Source organism: Lynx canadensis, chromosome A2 (assembly GCF_007474595.2).
Source record: "Lynx canadensis isolate LIC74 chromosome A2, mLynCan4.pri.v2, whole genome shotgun sequence".
Classification (NCBI taxonomy): domain Eukaryota; kingdom Metazoa; phylum Chordata; class Mammalia; order Carnivora; family Felidae; genus Lynx; species Lynx canadensis.
Window position 1 is genome coordinate 14,903,917 of NC_044304.2, and position 21,770 is coordinate 14,925,686.

At 49.8% G+C, this 21,770-nt stretch overlaps 1 protein-coding gene across 1 annotated transcript in view; it reads right to left on the bottom strand.

Moving 5' to 3' along the window:
- The window catches only part of CDCP1 (CUB domain containing protein 1), a 58,071-nt gene that overhangs the window by 22,468 nt on the left and 13,833 nt on the right, over positions 1–21,770 (bottom strand). Inside the window, exons 2-3 of the mRNA XM_030305665.2 lie at positions 6,261–6,470; positions 270–632 (exon numbers count right to left, since the gene is read on the bottom strand). Of these exons, the coding sequence (XP_030161525.1) occupies positions 270–632; positions 6,261–6,470 (573 nt within the window). The remainder of the gene's footprint in view (positions 1–269; positions 633–6,260; positions 6,471–21,770) is intronic.

Consider the following 21,770-nt stretch of genomic DNA (forward strand, 5'->3'; position numbering starts at 1 on the left):
GCTCTGTCTCTCCCTGTCTCAAAAATAAATAAAATGTTAAAAAAAATTTAAAAAAAAATGACTAAACGTTAAAAAAAATTTTTTTTAAATAGAGAAGGGTGACTTCACACCAGGAGATCCGCACCACTTACAGAAGAGTGAGATCTTCCTTCAAGACATTCATACCATACTGCCCAACACCTGACCGTCTAGAGCAACGGGCATTTTTTGTTTTGGTACGTTTCAGCCTCAGCAAACGGTGGGGACGGAGCAGGGGGAGGTGTGCTCACGTTTTATAGAAGACCGGTTTGCGATGCTGAAGCCAGAGACGTTTCTCCTGTGGAACCACGGCAAGTGTAAGGCCATTTTCACCCCTTCTTGCATTTTGATGCGGGACACAGTGCCGTTGCTGCAGAAGGTTCCGATTCTCACCACGGTGGCATCGATGCGGCCGCTGATGTTGTAAGTGACTCCGTCTGGGCAGCTCGCTCCCGGCCCGACCTGCCTCAGGCGAGGGACCGAGAACTGCAGCTCTAGACCAATGCTCTTGTGAGCCTTGACGTCCCAGATGAAAGTTCTGTTGACGGCGGGCAGCACCGATGTTGACGGCTGAAGCTGGACCTCCCCGAAAGGACACGGGCCTGACATGCAGTCTGAAACACACCCACAAGAGCAAGCTTGGTCACAGATGCTACCAGGCCGCGCACTGTGCCTCTCGACCCCTGTGGGAGAAGCCGGGGGGCACCTCCAGGCAGAGGCGTGATCTCCTGGCTGCGTGGGTGTTGGTGGCCAACAGCTCACTCTTCTCTGGGGAGTCGCCTAGGCCGGGGGAGCCCCCTTTGGCCAGAAAGCCTGAGAGTTGTCCTGCACCTACCCCTGCCCCCCAAGGTGGGTAGCAGCCCACGGCCGATCGCTGCCCAAGGCTGGGGGGAGCAAGCCTGACCTCCCTGTCTCATGTGACAGCCTGGGGCTGCCCTCTGACACCAGCATCAGCCTGTGGTTCCAGTAGTTAAAACCACACCTTTGCTTCCTTCTTCCCTTGGCTCTACCCTGCTTTTCTCACTGCTTTGTAAGTGTCCTCCAAGGGTACTCTCTCGACAAATGACTTAAAAAAAATCCCCATCTCGGGGTGCCTGGGTGGCTCAGTCGGTTAAGCTTCTGACTCCGGCTCAGGTCATGATCTCACGGTTCATGAGTTTGAGCCCGGCATTGGGCTCTCGGCTGCCGGCACGGACAGAACACGCTTCGGATCCTCTGTCCCCTCGTCTTTCCCCCTCTCTTGCTCATTCTCCCTCTTTCTCAAAAATAAATAAACATTAAAAAGAATTAAAAATTTGTTTTAACGTTTTATTTTTTTTTTTTTTAATTTTTTTTTCAACGTTTTATTTATTTTTGGGACAGAGAGAGACAGAGCATGAACGGGGGAGGGGCAGAGAGAGAGGGAGACACAGAATCGGAAACAGGCTCCAGGCTCTGAGCCATAAGCCCAGAGCCCGACACGGGGCTCGAACTCACGGACCGCGAGATCGTAACCTGGCTGAAGTCGGACGCTTAACCGACTGCGCCACCCAGGCGCCCCGACGTTTTATTTTTTTTTTTTATTTTTTATTTTTTTTTATTTTTTTTTTATTTAAAAAATTTTTTTTTTCCCAACGTTTATTTATTTTTGGGACAGAGAGAGACAGAGCATGAACGGGGGAGGGGCAGAGAGAGAGGGAGACACAGAATCGGAAACAGGCTCCAGGCTCCGAGCCATCAGCCCAGAGCCCGACACGGGGCTCGAACTCACGGACCGCGAGATCGTAACCTGGCTGAAGTCGGACGCTTAACCGACTGCGCCACCCAGGCGCCCCGACGTTTTATTTATTTTTTTTATTTTTTATTTTTTTTTATTTTTTTTTTTATTTAAAAAATTTTTTTTTTCCCAACGTTTATTTATTTTTGGGACAGAGAGAGACAGAGCATGAACGGGGGAGGGGCAGAGAGAGAGGGAGACACAGAATCGGAAACAGGCTCCGGGCTCCCAGCCATCAGCCCAGAGCCCGACGCGGGGCTCGAACTCACGGACCGCGAGATCGTGACCTGGCTGAAGTCGGACGCTTAACCGACTGCGCCACCCAGGCGCCCCCCGACGTTTTATTTTTTGAGAGACAGAGCACGAGCAGGGGAGGGGCAGAGAGAGAGGGAGACACAAAATCTACAGCAGGCTCCAGGCTCTGAGCTGTCTGCACAGGGCCCGATGCGGGGCTCGAACCCACAAACTGCAAGATCATGACCTGAGCCGAAGTCAGAGGCTTAACGGACTGAGCCACCCAGGCGCCCCCCCCCCCCCCCCCGGGCTTTTTTTTTAAAGGCTAGCAGCTGATGACATCCTCTGATGTACTTTTGTTTCCCAAGACTCTTAAAACAAAGCAAGAACGCTGTTCTCGAGGAGGAAGGAAGCATGTGGAAGAAGGGACAGAGAGCAGACACAGAATAGTAAGGCTTCCGTCGTCTCCCGTGCAGGGAATCTGAACGGTGCCTTGGCTTCCGGCCACTCTAAGGGGACCCTTCGAACCCTTACTGCTGCTCCAGTGGGGTGTCGAAGGCACCGGCAACGTGAGGCGGGATCATGGGAGTCTTTCAGAGCTGTCTGAGGACCCCCCGAGGTCGTTCACGCCCAAACACCCATTTTTGCAAAGCAGTCCTGGAACCTCGGTGACAAGTGTGTTTGCAACGCACAGCCCCCCCAGGAGGAAAGCCCGGGCCGTGGCTGGTCCGCCCGAGTTCACGCCAGCACAGTGTGCTGCCTGACCGACGAAACAGGGTTAGATAACAAGGTGACGGAGTTGGCTAAGATCAGATTTTGTGTGTGGGTAAGGATAGTACCTGTTTTTAGGAGCTCGGGGAAACTCCACTCCGTGAAGCCGTTTCTTTCTGGGCTTTGCAGCCACGCCTCCAGTGTGCCCAGGGCCCCACGGAGTGGCTCCTGCTGGGCTCCTGTGGGATCCCTTCACCCTATTTAGACAGTGGTTTTCTTTTTTAGGCTCTGGCGCGTTTTGATATGAGGGTTGGAAGAGCTTTATTCCATGAATCGGGAAATGCCACCTCTTTCTGTGCTCTAGAACAGGGAGGGGGTCAGCAAATCCCAGCTCGTGGGCTCAGTCCAGCCCAATACCTGCTACTGAGAAGAGACACGTGGGATGGCGCTGCCCATACGTTTAGCTATTATCCGTGGCTGATTTCGTGCTGTCCCAGCGCGGAGCTCAGTGGTTGGGCGGAGACGCTCTCAGATATTTACCATCGCGTCTTTTACAGAAAACGTTTGCCAACCCTCTCCTAGAATGTTCTTTTTTTTTTTTTAATTTGAAGAGGACACGGAGAGAGAGAGAATCCCAAACAAAATCCAAAATCAAGAGGCGGGTACTCAACTGACTGAGCCACCCAGGTGCCCCTAGAACGGTTTAAATATTATAGAAATGATCTTCTCCTCGATGTATTATAGAATCCTCTATGAAACCATCTCTAATTAACCCAAACCCCACTTTCCTCCATCTTGCACATTTTTTTCCAACCTCCTCCTGGGTTATTTATTGATTTGGGTTTCCTACCTTTCTTTTTAAAAAAATTTTTTTTTTTTCAACGTTTATTTATTTTTGGGACAGAGAGAGACAGAGCATGAATGGGGGAGGGCCAGAGAGAGAGGGAGACACAGAATCGGAAACAGGCTCCAGGCTCTGAGCCATCAGCCCAGAGCCCGACGCGGGGCTCGAACTCACGGACCGCGAGATCGTGACCTGGCTGAAGTCGGACGCTTAACCGACTGCGCCACCCAGGCGCCCCACCTTTCTATGAGTCAATCTGGCTCACTGAATTTTCCCTGAAAATTATTCCTTTTATTCAGATTTTCACATTTCTACCATAATGCTGTACACAGTCTATTTTAGAAATCGCCTCTGTAAATGTCACGAAAGCAACATTTAGCCTTTCAAAGCTGTACATTTGTATTTTCTCTGTCTTTTTTCCAGCAGACTAGTCAGAGATCTGTCTATTTAATTAGTCTTTACAGAGAACCACACCTTAGCTTTAGTTACCAGATGGAGTTTCAAAAGCTGCTGGTAAGCACTTTAATTTCTTTTCTTTTTCTGAATGCCTTCTTCCTAGGGTTTATTTCGCCCCTTTCCTTGCTTATCTATTGCCTGATTCATTTATTTTCAATGGAAAGCAAAGAAATTTAAAAAAAACTTAATGTTTATTTATTTTTGAGAGAGAGAGAGAGAGAGAGAGAGAGCGTGAGCAGGGGAGAGGCAGAGAGTGAGAGAGAGGCATAGAATCTGAAGCAGGCTCCAGGCTCTGAGCTGTCAGCACAGAGCCCAGTGCGGGGCTCGAACTCAGAAACCGTGAGATCATGACCTGAGCAGAAGTCGGACGCCCAACCCACTGAGCCACCCAGATGCTCCAGCAAAGACATTTTTTGAGTATGGCTTTGATTGGATCCCAAATAGTGCTCTCCTTGATGTTACGACATCAATGTTCCTAGCTGACATGCCCACCTTAAAACGATTAGGAAATTACACATTTAATTCTTTCTGCCTGGTTATTATATCTTATGTTAATCTCTCATCCCAAGTTCAAGTTGTGAGTAATAGTAATAATGTCAGAGTCATCGTTTGTTGAATCCTTGTGTGTCAAACATCATCAGTGTATTAGTTTATTTCACCCTCATGAGAACCCTACTGGTTGGTACAATGACTTATTTCACAGACTAAAAAACTAAGTCACAAAGCAGTTAAGTGACTTATACAAAGCCATGTGATGAGCTCACATGACCAGGAGCCTGAAGCTTGAAGCCAGACCAGATCCCTCAGCCTCAAAAATTCTGTTTTTCCCCCATCGTGCTTTGCGGACCCACCTCTCAACCCTCCAATTCCTTTTCTCAACCCACCTCTCAACCCTTATGTGCTCAACCCTCCAATTCCTTTTCTTTTTTTAAAAAGATTTTATTTTTAAGTCATCTCTATATCCAACATGGGACTCAAACCTACAACCCTGAGATCAAGAGTTGCACGTTCCACCCGACTAGGCCAGCCAGGCGCCCCTCCAATTTCTTTGTCTTCCAACTCCTTGCTTTTTGCTCCTTGTCGGCAAAATTTTAGCCTACAATTAAATTAGTTTAAATTTGAGGGGCGCCGGGGTGGCTCAGCCGGTTGAGCGTCTGACTTCGGCTCAGGTCATGATCTCACGGTTCATGAGTTCGAGCCCCGTGTCAGGCTCTGTGCTGACAGCTCGGAGCCTGGAGCCTGCTTCGGATTCTGTATCTCCTCTCTCTGCCCCTTCCCAGCTCACGCTCTGTCTCTCTCTGTCTCTCCAAAATGAATAAATGGTAAAAAAATTAAAAAATAATAAATTAGTTGAAATTTGAGTTAAATTAGCTTTAAGGTTTTCGTTTAAAAACTTTGAACCTCAGTTGAAAAACACTTTAGCACATCAGCTGGAGCATCCCAGACCTGAAGATCTGAAGTTCTATCAAGAAACAGTGTGGTGGGGGCGCCTGGGTGGCGCAGTCGGTTAAGCGTCCGACTTCAGCCAGGTCACGATCTCGTGGTCCGGGAGTTCGAGCCCCGCGTCAGGCTCTGGGCTGATGGCTCAGAGCCTGGAGCCTGTTTCCGATTCTGTGTCTCCCTCTCTCTCTGCCCCTCCCCCGTTCATGCTCTGTCTCTCTCTGTCCCAAAAATAAATAAACGTTGAAAAAAAGAAACAGTGTGGTGGGGCGCCTGCGGGGGTTGGGTGAGGCTCAGTCTGTTTGGCGTCTGACTCTTGATTTTGGCCCAGGTTACAATCTCATGATTTGTGAGACTGAGACCCGCCTTGGGCTCTGCCCTGACCAAGGGGAGCCTGCTTGGAATTCTCTGTCTCCTCCCTCCCCCCTGTCTGCCCCTCCCCTTCTTGTGCACTCGAGTGCATGCTCTAAATGAATGAATGAATGAATGAATGAATGAAAAGAAACCATGCAGCACAGTGGTGGCAGGCAAATCCTGGGGCCAGAATACCTCAGTGCTTGTCCTGCTGCTTTAGTCGCTATGTCATTTTAGGCAAGTTACCGTCTTGGTGAGTTTCTCACAGGGCTGTTTTGGAGATTCAAGACCTTAACCTGGGTAAAGCACTCAGAACCATACGTGGCCACATAACAGCTAAACAGAGTGTGGAGTTTCAGAACAGCTCTTACCTCCCTAGCATTAGAGACCGGCTCAGCACCGGAAAGAGAGGCAGGGAGGCCAAACAGGTCACGAGTGTGTACTTACCAATATTCTTCTGGATCTCGATGACAAAGTGCTTCTCTGGGTCCCGGCAGTTAAAGGAAAAGACCGCCTTTTCTCCGGATTTGATGGTCAATGTGGTTAAGTGTCCTTTAGTACTGATGATGTAACAGGGTTTCACCGGCAGCGTGGGGGTCCCAGGTTTTATGAGAACCGTAATGCCACTTCCGTGTGGCAGAGCAATCTCGGAAGCTTCTGGAAGAAGGAAGAAAAATGGGAGTGAGCAGGAGGCTTTACATCTCCAAACGTGCTGCCCTCCCCCACCCCCCCGCTGGTCCAGGGAGCCCCCCACTTTGACACCTTTGTTCCCTCCCTCCTGGTCTGAGAAGGAGAGTGATGTAAAATAAAATGTCAGTGCTGTCCTTACCGATGGGAAAGTGCCAGGCTATGGCCGATGGGGTGCCAACAAGTATCTCTTGTTTGCTTTATTGAAAAAAAATTTTTTTTAAGTTTATTGATTTTTGAGAGACAGAGCATGAGCGGGGGAGGGACAGAGAGAGAGGGAGACACGGAATCCGAAACGGGCTCCAGGCTCCGAGCTGTCAGCACAGAGCCCAATGCGGGGTCTGAACTCACGAACCGTGAGATCATGACCTGAGCCGAAGTCGGATGCTTAACCGACTGAGCCACCCAGGTACCCCTCTTGTTTGCTTTATTAATGTTTCTAAAAATTAAAAACACTGTACCACATCCTAGATGCCTTGAGCAGTATATATTCACGTACCCCATCTGTGCAGCATTAAACAGCAATCAGAGACACTGTCACACCTCTTCTCAATATGACCAGAGACGAAAGTCCACGTACAGTCTATGTACACAGGGACATGTTTGTTTGCAACGAGCCGCTGTCTCCTGCCCTGAGCGCTTCACATGCCCAGGATATGCCTATATTCAGTAGTGGAGGCTAGGAAAATGTTTGCAGAAATTAGATACAAACATGTTGTGTCAACCAACTTTGAAAGAGCTGAAGAGCGCTAATACTGTAGACTGGGGTTCTGCAAAATGATCTGAATGGACAACACCAAGCCGGTGAGACGGCGGTTGATCACTGAACAGAGGGGTACGTACCGGTCAGGACGGGGCCCTGATTCATGAACAAGTGCCATCTCGGCCCCTTCTGTGACTTGGATCCTGATTTGGGGTCACTGAGTAGCTGACGGCCTGGGGGCAGTGGATGATGGGGCAGTCATGTGTAGGGGAGTCCCGTGGAGGGAACCCAGGGGCTCGTGGAGACGTGCGGGGCTGATGTAGGTGTTCTGTTCCACCACGTTCTGGCACAAAGGACGGTTAGTACCTGTTATGGCACCTGCTCATGGAAGGTGCCCAGTAAGTCTTCAGCCAGTGAATCAATAGCAATCTAACCAGCTATGCTTTTCCCACCCTTTTAAAAAATTTATTTTGGGGCACCTGGGTGGCTCAGTCATTTACGCATCTGACTTTAGCTCAGGTCATGATCTCACGGTCCATGAGTTCGAGCCCTGTGTCAGGCTCTGTGCTGACAGCTCAGAGCCTGGAGCCTGCTTCGGATTCTGTGTCTCCCTCTCTCTCTGCCCCTCCCCTGCTCTCACTCTGTCTCTCTCTGTCTCTCAAACATGAATAAATGTTAAAAAAAAAAAACTTTTTAAGAGCAAATTTATTAAGGGGCGCCTGGGTGGCTCAGTTGGTTAAGCGTCCGACTCTTGTTTTCAGTTCAGGTCATGACCTCATGGTTCGTGGGTTCAAGCCCCCACCTAGGGCTTGGTGCTGAACGTGAAGCCTGCTTGGGATTCTCTCTCTCCCCCTCCCCTGCTCACGTGAGCATGTGCTGTGTCTCTCTCGGGCACTCTCTCTCTCAAAATAAAAAATAAATAAAATCAACTTTACTGAGCTGTAGTTTACGTACATTAAAAAGGACCCACTCATTTTAAGAGTTTTGACAGATGTATATACACATGACCACTATCACAATCAAGATCTAACAAATGTTCGTGGTCCCTAAACGTTCCTTTAATGTCCCTTTGCAGTCAACTTCGGCTTCTGGTCCCAGAAAACTTATCGGTTGGTTTTGCCCGATCCAGACCTTCATATAAACAGAATCCTACAGTATATTCTCTTTGGTACCTGGTTTCTTTGCTGAGCACGTTTGTGAGATCAATCCACTGTTCCCTACTCTGTTTCTTTTTATTCCTAAGTAGTGTTGTATTATCTGTGTAGACCACGGTGTATTTATTTCCATGCACCTGTTGGGTGACAAGTGAGTTCCTTCCAGTTTTTTGACCAGCCCCTTGCTTCATTTGGATCAAAACTGCTAGCCTGCATGAGGGCTACACGCACTTTCCTCCCATGGGAAGGTATGAACCCACTTGCGCTCCCCAGGCCAGCAGCTACGTGATAAAATGTTGGGACTTCCGTCAGCCTCTTCTGAACCTCTCTCCCCCTTGTTCGCTCTGCTCTGGCCTGACCAGCCAGCCGCTCTTGACGTAGTGTGGAAGTTGATCCCTCGGTCTGTGATAGTGAACTGCAAATATCTTGTCCATTTTTATCGGTAAGAACTTTACCCTCTTTGGGCCTCCGTTCCTCCATTTATAAAAGGAGGGGGCTAGGCCGGAAAAAATCAACCATTTCCTGCCAGCTCCCAGTCTGTGATCAGTACCTGAGAAAGAAGTGACCTTGCAACTGTACGCATTCCCAGCTACTGCCCGGCAGCGACACATGCCTCAGGGCGCCAGGACACCAGCTCAGCTGCCTTCCTGACTTTGCTTTCAAGACGGCCTCGGTTTGCATTTTTGGAGCAAAATGTCTTAATCTCTCCAACTTCAGCTTGTACCCCTGTCTGCTTTGGTCACCGTGCTCAGTGACCACCTTTGCCTTCTTTCTTGACCACACGAACCTCTTTCCCACCCCCAGGGCCTTTGCGCGTGCTGGTCCTGGTTTCTATGAAGCTGTTTCTCTAGCAAGAGCTGGGTCCTTTTGGTCCTTTCAGTCACAGCTCAAAGGTCATGTCTTCAGAGTGACCTTCCCTGACCAGCCTCCTCCAGTGCTCCCCTCCTCCCCCACCCCCAGTCTTCCTGCTTTTATGTCCCTCCCTGCTCTAGTCTTTGAGAGTGTTCATTTGTTTTCGCCTCCTATGATCAGAACGGGAGCACCTTCCTACTGGAAGGCAGCAGGAATTGCCCTGTCCTTTTCGGTGGCGGCCTCGGGATCCAGACAGTGCCTGCTGTCCCCATGGAGGCTGAAGTGACGTTTAAAATCTTCAGGGACGGATCTGAAGGCTCGGGGGCTCTCTAAGACATCAGGTTAAAATGAATCCAGGGGCACGTGGGAGGCTCAGTCGGTTAAGCGGCTGCCTTCGGCTCAGGTCATGATCTCGCGGTGCGTGAGTTCGAGCCCCGCATCAGGCTCTCTGCTGTGTGTGCAGAGCCCTCTTCAGATCCTCTGTCTCCCTCTCTCTCTGCCCCTCCCCCGCTTGTGTGCACCTGTGCGTTCTCTCTCTCTCTCAAAACTAAATAAAAACTTAAAATGAATCCAGATGCGTGTTCGGAAACCCAGTTGCCAGGCTTCCACGCAAGCGGTATATGTCAACCTTGTGTTCTTTTTCTGTAGTCGTGAAAACGTCTTACCACGTTATTGGTAAAAAAAAAAAATTCCTGGGACACCCAGTCCCGGGAGGCATGGCATGCTCTCTACGGCCTCCGACCCCGGGTCTCTGGTGGGGCTAATTCATTGCACCCAGTGTCTGGACTGCAGCCCAGCTTAGCCAGGTTATCACCTTCCTCCCCATTCTCACTTCTCTTCTGTCTCTGTTTACACCCTTTGGCCACAGCATTATTTCAAAATTCCTGACTCCAGGGGCGCCTGGGTGGCTCAGTTGGTTAAACATCTGATTTCGGCTCAGGTCACGATCTCGAAGTTTGTGGGTTCGAGGGCCGCGTCGGGCTCTGTGCTGTGAGCTCGGAGTCTGCTTTGGATCCTCTGTTTCCCTCTCTCTCTCTCTCTCTGCCCCTCCCCTGTTCCTGCTCTTTCTCTCTCAAAAACAAACAAGCAGCAAAAAAACAAATCCTGACTCTACAATTATTACGGTTATTTTAATTAAGTGTTAGACCCTAAGCAGCCCAGCAGTTGCCTAATGCTGGAGGTGGGGGCAGGGGCTGGGGTCCTGGGGGGCAGAGGAGTCTTTGCAGGATGGGAGGACCATTCTGTGTCTTGACCATGGAGGTGACTGCACATTGCACACAAATGCCACAACTCATCAAACTGTACACTTAAAATTGGTGAAGTTTATTATATGGAACTTATGCCTTAATAAACTAAAAAGAGGAAAAAACGTGTGTTAGGAAGATTGTCTTACTGCATAAAGTAGGCACTTAATAAATGACTAAAGGAGTAGTCGTGACCACAGTTAAAATATTACTTAATAAAATCTTGGGGGTGGGCCTTGTTTCTCTCGTGGCATGTGTAATATTTTAAAATATCCCTAAATTAGATTTGGAGAACAAAGCTGATCTCACTACAATGCCTCCACTCAGCTTTTCTTTTTCTTTAAAAAATTAAAAAAAAAATATTTATTTATTTTTGAAGAGAGAGACAGACAGAGTGTGCGTGGGGAGGGGCAGAGAGGGAGACACAGAATCCGAAGCAGGCTCCAGGCTCCAGCTGTCAGCACAGAGCCGGACAAGGGGCTCGAACCCACGGACCGCAAGATCATGACCTGAGCTGAAGTTGGATGCTTAAATGACTGAACCACCCAGGCACCCCATCAGCTTTTCTCTCCTGCTTCCAGGCAGGTCAGTACCCCCAACTAATTCTGGGTATACAACAATCTGTTTTACTATTAGTGACAGTCCGGGAAAAGTGGACAATCTTTTTTAGCAAAGTTTTTTTCTTTCAGAATCTATGAAATCACGTATTCATTCAACAAACATCGTCTGGGTTAATAGTATGTTCTAGGAAACCATACTTGGTACACATGATTTCATGACAAAAATTGCTGGAGTTCCTGCCCCCAGGGAGTTAACAGTCCAGACTGGGGGTTTCTAAAAGGCCTCTGGAGGGCTTTAAGAATGATGAAGTCCCAATCGGACCTAGGGATTTCTACTGGAAACACTTTTTTTCTGTCTCTGCTGGGATTCACTTCTATTTTTTTTCCATATGGAAAGCCAGCTCTAATTATTGAATACACCAATCCTTCCTTCACAAATCGCTAATGCTACCTCTGTTACGTGTACATATCATGTTTATTTATTTTTGAGAGAGACACAGAGTGCGAGAAGAGGAGGGTCAGAGAGAGAGGGAGGCACAGAATTGGAAGCAGGCTCCAGGCCCTGAGCTGTCAGCACAGAGCCCGACACGGGGCTCGAACCCACGGACCGTGAGATCATGACCCGAGCCGAAGTCGGACGCTTAACCGACTGAGCCACCCAGGCGCCCCTATATTTTTTATTTTGGGTCAAAATAACGTAGATTTACATTCTAACTCATTCTGCAAACAAAGAAGATGAAGCTTTGAAAGGGTTAAATGACTCACTTCGGTTGTACTTTATCATCTCACAATGTTTCTTTGTTCTGCCTCCCAGGTGACCCCGCCCCCTGCCCCCCCAGCACATTCTACTGCCCAGCAGTGGTTCATAGCTCTCCTTTAGTACCCCAGACCAGAGAATCTCCACTTGGCTTCCTCGCCCACAGGAAACACGTGCAAGAAAGCCAAGGCCCACCCACCTTTGCAGCAGGAGGGGACGATTTACATGACAGGCTGTTTCCTAAGGTCACAGCCAAGGACACATTACCCACAGGACAGCCCTCCTCATCTTCAGTGATGAATATATTAGCAGAAGGGGGAGATGGGGAGCGAGAGGCTGATGACCCAACTTTGTACCCACTTGAAATCCAGAATCCCCCCCTTCTCCGCCTCCCCCGCCCCCAGCCCTTCCATTCAGTGGCAGAGAGACCCCTCATTGCTTGAGTGAAATCACTTAAAACTCATCACAGATGCTCGGAGTTTGAGAACGTCATGTTGCGTGCACATTTCTGTCTTCTGCATTCCCCACCATTAATCATACCATGAAATCGGAAATTCCAACACCGCGGAATAAATCTCAGCCTCCCACCCCGGCCACTGCCCACCGGGTCAGCACATCTGAGTGTTTGACAGACGTGCTGTAATTTACAGAAAGTGGTTGGGTGGGGTGGGGGTGGGGGCGCCTGGGTGGCTCAGTCAGGTGAGCGTCCGACTTCGGCTCCGGTCATGATCTCACGGTCCGTGAGTTCGAGCCCCTCATTGGGCTCTGTGCTGACAGCTCGGAGCCTGGAGCCTGCTTCGGATTCTGCGTCTCCCTCTCTCTCTGCCCCTCTCCTGCTCACACTCTGTCTCTCTCTGTCTCAAAAATAAATACACATTTAAAGAAAGTGGTTGGGCTTTTTCTTCTTCACCATCTCTTTCTTTTGCCTCCCCAGGAACTTGGTATTTCTCTGGTGTAGTAATTTTGGAAGATCTATTATTACCCAGGTTCACAGAAACTCAGACAAAGCTCCAGATTCTGGCGTGATTTCCAGGTCTTCCGAGTGGAAAGAAATCCAAGCCAAGTCAAGCCCAGCCTCGTGGAAAGCAGCGAGTGGGCTCGCGGCCTCCGGGCATTCGGGAAAGCTTGTAGGCGACGGGCTTGGGGTCATGAATCACACTTCTCTTCACTCTCCTGCCTTCCGACCACTCCTTATTAGGATAACTTCGTTAGTTTCTGCCTCACCAGCGGCATCTCAGGCGGGAATTTCCAATTGTTTTAATCACCATTCATTAATCACCGTATCACAGGATATTATACAAACACCCCTGTTCTTTCTTCTCCCTGCCATCCTATCTCTTTGCAAGGGAAAGACGAGGCAAGGAAAATAAACCCAAAGAAGGGGATTCCACCAGATACACATCAGGGGACTTACCTGCTCCCAGATTTGTCCAATACAGGGTTTTTTTGTTTAAAAAAATTTTTTTTAATGTTTATTTATTTTTGAGAGAGAGAGAGAGAGAGTGTGTGAGTGGGGAAGGGGCAGAGAGAGACAGGGAGATACAGAATCTGAAGCAGGTTCCAGGCTCTGAGCTATTAGCACAGAGCCTGACGTGGGGCTCGAACTCACCAACTGTGAGATCACGACCTGAGCCGAAGTCGGATGCTCAACTGACTGAGCCATCCAGGCGTCCCTGAAATAACAGTTTAAAAGACTGACGAATGTGATTTAAAACTTTTTTGATGGGTCATAACCAGCTGCCTCAATTCTGGGTGTGGTTCCCAGGGGGGGTTTGACTTCCACTCACTCTCCGTCCGCCCCCGACACCAAGCAGCTCCCAGCAGGGCCCGGGCCCAGCCTGGGCACCAGGAGACACCTATGATGCCCGGCAGGAGAGCCCGGGATGTCGAGGGAGACAGAACGCAGAAGCCAAGTGGCATAATCGTGAATCAGCATGGCTGATCAGTCACAGCCTGCGTGGGAGTCCGATTCCCAAGCAAGCCCATAATGGGAAAAGCACTTCCGGCCACCACAGCCGTGTCCTCTCTGAGGAAGGTGTCACATTGCACGTCAACATCCCTCCCTCAAGTCTGCTGGCTGCGGCCGGCGTTTGCTCATCCGTGGCGCGGATCCCTGCCTCTCAGGTCGAGCACCAGACAAAGCAGCGATTTGGTCTTAGGGGCCGGGTTTGCAAAACACGTTTTGTTAAATTGTGGGTGATCCCTCAGGGCATGGGATCATGGGAGCCCGAGGAAATGACACCAGCAGAAGGGACACCTCGCATCCACCCTGTGGGGACGCTCACACCATTTGTACAATCTCTCCTGCTTTTATTCCCTGCAGGAAGCAGTAGCTAAATTCATGTACGTTGAATATACATTTGCTTGTCTGCCCCACCAGACCTTACCTGATAGTCAGTAACCTTAGGCACCAAGGAAAGTCAAGGTATTCTGGGGACACTGAGGGTCAGCTATTAACTGTCTAGGGGTGGTGGTCCGGGAAGGCTTCACAGAGGAGGCGCGACTTAAGATGGGTCTTGAAAAATAAATAGGAGTTTGCCAGTCAGGGACAGCGAGATGGGTGTCGGGAAGGATCGGGGGAGGCCAACAGCAGGTGCGAAGACAGAGGTATGAAGAACGTGGCTCCCTTGGGGCCACTCCATGGAGATTGTTTTGGCTGGAGGCCCAGGGAAATGTGGGTAGAAGCGGCAGAGAAGACAGAGGCAGGGGACAGGCTGGGAAGGGGCGTGGTTGCGGCCAGTGAGTTTGGGCTTCCCCCAGTGGACCAGCATAACTTAGCAGCTTTGCACAATGGTTAAGAGTTTAGATTCTAGAATCTCCCTGCGTGGGATGGATTCCTGGCTCTACCGGCTGTGTGTCCTTGGACAAATTCCTTAGCTTCTCTGTGCCTCGCTTTCCTCATCTGCCAATGAGGATAATACAAGAACCGTGGTAAGGATGAAAAGAAGTATTAATGTGCCAGGTAGTCGATCAAGGTTAGCTGCTATTGCTGTTGACAGTCTAAAGCCCAAGGCTGGGCGGGGGGGGGGGGGGGGGGGGGCGAGGGTGAGGCCGGTAAGGCACCTTGGGGCAAACCTGAAGGAGGCATTCGCTCTCAGGGCTGTGCAAGCACGGAAGCCTCCTTAGATTTTCCACGCCTTCCCTGCCCTGGCCTGGCCCTATTCACTGCTTATCAAAGCCTTTCTGTAGGTGTTGACTCATTAGATTTCTGCAACACTTTGCAGCTCAGAGAAGTGACTTTCACTTCCCCATGTTTCCCAGACACCGGAGGCAGCTGGGACATGCTGGTCGGACCCCAGCACCCCTGCCCCGTCCATTCTACCACACCGAGCTGCCCTCCTGGAGGCTGTCAAGGTTGGTCAAGTCAACCAACAGAGGGGAGGAGGAACTGCTGTTTTCCTCTCCTCCCCTCCTCTCCTCTCTTCTCTTTCCTTCCTTTCTTCATTTATTTTTGAGAGACAGAGACAGAGAGAGAGAGACAGAGACAGAGCATGAGCAGGGGAGGGGCAGAGAGAGAGGGAGACACAGAATCGGAAGCGGGCTCCAGGCTCCGAGCCGTCAGCACAGAGCCCGACGCGGGGCTCGAACTCACAAACCGTGAGATCGTGACCTGAGCCGAAGTCGGACGCTTAACCGACTAAGCCCCCCAGGTGCCCAGGAGCTGCTGTTTCTTACAACACGCAGTGAGTTGCTGATCGACACCAAGGAGCTGGGCATCACCACCAACATAACCTATTTAGTGGGGTCCGCTGTAGGGAGGGGGTGCCAGGCTGTCATACCATCAAATTCAGAGTCTTACTAATCGGTGGACCCGGGGCAGTGAGGCCCTGCAGACAGTGGAGGGGATAACTGGTTTAGAACCCCCTATGTCCATCTGGCAGCAACCTGGCCAGGTCTGTTTACATACTGGTGAACTGAAGGGACTGTCTTCCCAATGGCAGGAAGTCACCCACCTGCCTACCTGGAAAGAGCGAATCTCTCACATCCACATAAAACAGGACACAACCCAAGGAACTCATCAGTCTCTCCTGAGTGAGAAGCCTCTGGAATCTAGGCACCTGGCTTGCCCAGGCGATGATTACAAGGAATATTCAGCGACTGATTAGTACGGGCAGCCTTCGTGCTCGTATTCGGTGTTTAAAAATCTCTGCAACCACCCCACAGAGTGGGTGCTAACATCATCCCCCATTCTCCAAATGAAGAAACTGAGGCTCTGAGGGATTAAGGGATTTGTCCAGGTAGGGGTGGGGCCGGGTTTTGTGGCCACGTGGTATGACCCTGGAGCCCAGCACTTGCCAGATGAGTACTCTGCAAACCTCGTCCTGCCCAGGGAGTTCCACACACGGCCAGGAACCTGGTGATGACAATGGCTTGTTCTCACCGACAGAGTCAGGACGGAGTAGAACATGTCCCAGCTGCTGTCTGTCCGGGGGGGAGGGATCTCCAGGATGTCAGAAGGGAAAAGTGTTTGTTTAAAACGGCTAAATAGGCACCCTGCATTATTAGAAATCATTCGTCATGTCAAAGTACTTTGAAACTGTAGTCTGAATTTGAACTTCAGATTTAAAGTTCCCCAGGGGCGCCTGGGTGGCTCAGTCCGTTAAGCGTCCAACTCTTGATTTCAGTTCAGGTCACGCTCTCACGATTCGTGAGATCGAGTCCCACGTCAGGCTCTGCTCAGACAGCTCAGAGCCTGCTTGGGATTCTCTCTCTCTCTCTCTCTCTCTCTCTCTCTCTCTCTGCCCCTTACTGCTCTCTCTCTCAAAAATAAATAAATAAACATTAAAAAATAGTTTTGGGGTGCCTGGGTGGCTCCGTCAGTTTAAGCATCCGACTTTGGCTCAGGTCATGATCTCACGGTTCGTGGGTTCGAGCCCCACGTTGGGTTCTGTGCTGACAGCTCAGAACCTGGAGCCTGCTTCCGATTCTGTGTCTCCTTCTCTCTCTGCCCTTCCTCCGCTCATGTTCCCTCTCTCTCTCTCTCTCTCTCTCAAAAATAAATAAACATTAAAAAAAATAATAAAAAAAAGTTTACCGTTTCCATGGGTCTTAGAGCAATCCTAGAGGACACAGTAAACTGAAGTTCAAAGAACAATGTTACAGGGAACCTGTGTGTACTTCGAGTCAACTCGACTTGGGGAACAGTCTATCAAAACAGGGGGCTGTTGTGCCCACCCATCCATTTCCTAGTCTTAATTCCTAAACTCTTCAGGAAAGAAATTTATATGCACCGATGCAAGTTGTCTATTTTCTAAAGTAACTGAATGATCCTCTAAAGGGGATGCTAGCCATCGACAATCTTCAGGGCTTGTGTTTTGAATTATTTTTCTAACGTGGTGATCAGTGTGCATATCCAAACCTTTCTGCTGTATCCTTCTCTGTCTCTCTTTTTTTAACGTTTATTTATTTTTGAGACAGAGAGAGACAGAGCATGAATGGGGGAGGGTCAGAGAGAGGGAGACACAGAATCTGAAACAGGCTCCAGGCTCTGAGCTGTCAGCACAGAGCTCGACGCGGGGCTCGAACTCACGGACCGTGAGATCACGACCTGAGCCGAAGTTGGACGCTTAACCGACTGAGCCACCCAGGCACCCCAATGTTTATTTATTTTTGAGAGACAGACAGAGAGTGCAAGTGGAGAAGGGGCAGAGAGAGGGAAACAGAGGATCCGAAGCGAGCCCCACGCTGACAGCAGACAGCCCGATGCGGGGCTTGAACTCACCAACCGTGAGATCGTGACCTGAGCCGAAGCGGGACGCTCAACAGCCTGAGCCTCCCAGGTGGCCCTGCATCCCTTCCCTTTTATGATCAAAGATGCACACCGTATTAGAGATGCATGTGAGAGACGCACCACCAGGCTGTGGACGGTCTGGGCCCCGGTCTGGAGCAAATGCACACATCTATGTATAAATCGCTCTGGGACCATGGCCATTTTAAGGCTTCTTGCCAACCCAAAACATGGACTTTCACATTTAACTCCAGATTGAGTCAAAGCGCACTGGGCGAAGGAATGATTTCAAAGAGGGCCACAGAGGGAGCAAAATGATAACAGACTGTGAACATGGGAATTGCAGAATTAAGTAACACACATAACTCAGCTTATAACCTCTGTAAATAATTCATGATGGTCTGTTCCAATGCCATAAGGCCAGTTTGAACCACATTTCCATTTTATGAAATGTTAAAAAGATTCCTTCTGTCAGACCCTGAAGTGTGAGCTAGCACGACTGTGAAAGTCAATAAGGATCAAAGGATGGATGGGGAAGAATCAAAGAAGCAGATTCTAAAACTCATCCGTATGTCTGCTCACGGACATATTCAGGACAGGAGGCCCATCGTTCCCTTTTCCCAACTGCTAAATGTTTACAAGTTGCTGAATCTCCAATTTCTTCGGTGTTCCCGCCCTAAAGTACTTTGTTCCACTGGCCCCACCTAACCACCAGGGATTAGCTGTTCGGGTTGAGCGGCCGACTCTTGGTGTCGGCTCAGGTCACGATCTCACGGTTCGTGAGTTCGAGCTTCATGTCGGGCTCTGTGCTGGCAGTGTGGAGCCTGTTTGGGATTCTCTCTGCCTCTCTCTGCCCCTCCCCAACTCCCAGTCTCTCTATCTCAAAATAAATAAATAGACTTTAAACCAAAACAATCTCGCGGTTCGCGAGTTCGAGCCCTGCATCGGGCCCTGTGTGGACAGCTCAGAGCCTGGAGCCTGCTTTGAATTCTGTGTGTGTGTGTGTGTGTCTCTCTCTCTCTCTCTGCCCTCCCCCGCTCATGCTCTCTCTCTCTCAAAAATAAATAAACATTAAACAATTAAAACAACAAAACAAAACAAACCAGGGGCACCTGGGTGGCTCAGTCGGTTAAGCGTACAACTTCGGCTCAGGTCATGATCTCTCTGCCCCTCCCCTGCTGGTGCTCTGTCTCTTTCTCTCCCAAAGATAAATAAACAGTAACAAAACAAAACACAAAGTGAGCAGCAAGATGGTTAAACAAGAATCCACACACAAAAGACTACATAGTATATGATTCCGGTCATATCAAGTTCCAGAAGACAAAGCCAACCTATGCTGGCATAAGTCAGAACAGCGAATGCCCGGCGGACAGATATTAAGTAGGAAGGGGGAAGAGGAAAATTCTGGGGTGCTGGAAGGGCATACACACACGTATAAATGTGTATGTATAAGTGTATATACATCTGGAAAATGTATCAAGCTGTATACTTAAGATTTACGTATCCTCATGTGTGCCTCAATAAAACAGTTTTGAAAATTCAGAGAAACAATAGCTAACTGTTTGGAACGTGCTCTGATGAGAGCCTCAACCCCCCCCCCCCCCCCCCCCCCCGTTCTATCCTTCCAGGCGTGCACTAAACCCTCCTGAGTCCCTCTTTGTGACCGCAGGGTGCTGGGCACGGGGTCTTGTCCACACAACCAGGAGCTTAGCGAGTTAGGCTTGTGGAAGGGGGGACGCTGTGGGGTGTGTCCAAGATTTCCTCTAAGGCCACCGTTAGAAGCAGATACATCCGTCGGTACATTTACCAAGCAAGCCTGGGGATCGTAACGTGTGCTCCACTCTTTTTTCTTCATTGTGGTAAAAAAATAAATTAGAAAGAAAATGGAAAACGGGGCGCCTGGGTGGTGCAGTCAGTTAAGTGTCCGACTCCTGGGTTCAGCTCAGGTCAGGATCTCGCGGTTTGGGTGTTCGAGCCCCACGTCGGGCTCTGCGCTAACAATGCCAAGCCTGTTTAGGATTCTCTCTCTGTCCCTCTCCCTCTGCACCTCCCCCACTTGTGCTCTCTCTCTCTCTCTCCCGTCTCTCAGAGTAAATAAATAAACTTTGAAAATTTTGGGAAAAGAGTATTCATCCTTCTGCTACCCATGAATAAATCCCACACACTTTTCCCCCCCTTTTTAAAATTGTGGTAAAGTACGCATAACAGAAACTTTACCATGGTAGCCATTTAAAAAAATTTTTAATGTTTACTTATTTTTGAGAGAGAGAGAGAGAGAGACAGACTGTGAGCAGGGGAGGGGCAGAGAAAGAGGGAGACACAGAATCTGCAGCAGGTTCCAGGCTCTGAGCTGTCCGCACAGAGCCCGACGCGGGGCTCGAACCCACGAACCGCGAGATCATGACCTGAGCCGAAGTCGGACGCTTAACCGACCGAGCCACCCAGGCGCCCCTGGTTAATCACATTAAAGGGTACAATTCAGTGGCATTAAGTCTATATATTCACGTTATTGTGAAACCACCCCCGCCATCCATCTCCAGAATATTTCCATCTTCCCAAACCGAAACTCTGTCCCCATTGGACACTAACTCCCCGTTCCCCTCCCCCAGCCCCTGGCGCCCACTGATCTTTCTGTCTCTATGGATTTGACTCCTCTGAGGACCTCGCATAAGTGGGAGGGGGACACTCACTATTTGTCCTTTTGCGTCTCGCTCATCTCACCGCGCGTCACGTGGTAGGCGGGCTTTGCTTTTTCAACCTGAGCATCGCTGACCGCTGATCTGAGTAACAACCCAAGAGTGAGCAAAAGGACACAGGCTCAAACTCATAGCTACACACGATATTCGCTTTGCGAGAAGGGGGAGGAAGTTTTCTCTGAACCGAAAAACGGTGTCAATAAACTAGGAGACTCAGAAGATGGGAAAAGGTTATGAAAAAAAGAAGCAGGAGTATTTCTCTGAAACGCGGCCGGTCAGAGCGTCCCTCAGCCTGCTAGCCACCCGCACTCAGCGACCCTGACCTTCCCGGTGCCGCAGGCCCAACAACGGGCTACGGTGACCAGTGTTCTGACAGGCCCGCATTCCTCGGCGATTAGCAACAATATCCATGAAGACGCTCTTACTTGTCCGTACAGAAGCCACGCGCTGGTTAATCTTCAAGTGAGTTTCGTTTAAAATGGGCTTTTCCAGAAGGTTATATCAGCCTCTTTCCATCTTATTATTCACTGTCCCTCAAAGATAACGTGAAGAGATGGGGGTAGGGAGGCAGCAGGGAAATGCCTCATTATGGAAACATCCACCTTTGAGGGGCGCCTGGGGGGCTCAGTGGGTTGAGCGTCGGGCTCTTGGTTTCGGCTCAGGTCATGACTCAGGGTTTGTGGGTTTGAGCCCCGCATCGGGCTCCATGCTAGTGGAGCCTGCTTGGGATTCTCTCTCTCAGAAATAAATAAATAAACTTAAAAAAAAAATCCGTCTTTGATTTAGGTTGGCCTGCAGCTTAGCAGGTCCGTCATGAGGGAGCAGGGAGGGGCAGCAGGAGAGAAGGTTCTATTTGGGCCTGACCTATGCTGGGGGCCACTAGAGTCTTGACCTCTGTCCCTCAGTCTGATGTGAGTAACCCTCCCTGCCTCATGAGCCCAGTCTCTGCGGTCATCGCTGGGGCCACGCTTGGCTGGGCCGCTTTGGACAAGCCACCTTACCTCCTTATTTTATTTTATTTTATTTTATTTTATTTTATTTTTTTAATGTTTATTTTTGAGAGAGAGACAGAGTGCAAGCAGGGGAGGGGCAGAGAGAGAGGGAGAGACAGAATCCGAAGCAGGCTTCAGGCTCTGAGCTGTCAGCCCAGAGCCCCACGCGGGGCTCGAACTCATGGACCGCGAGATCATGACCCGAGCCAAAGTCTTGCTTAACCGACTAAGCCACCCGGGCGCCCCCCATCTTACTTCATTAAACTGCAGATTTCTATCTGTAATATTTGGCCACAAACATGAACCACACGGGACTTCTACAAATACCGCAGTGAGACCACATGTGTAAGTGCAAAGAATATCACTTCCATACACACAGACGGGACCAAGCCCCTGAGCCTCTGAACCTTGTGGTAGGCAGAATCTCAAGGTGACCCCAGAGACCCCGTGCCCTGTAGGTACCCCTCCCCTTGAGTGTGGAAAGGACTCCAAATATCAAGGCATATCATTCATGTGATTAACTGATGTTGTAGGGCCAGGTCAACTTTATCCTGGTGGGCCTGACCTAATCAGTTGAACCCCTA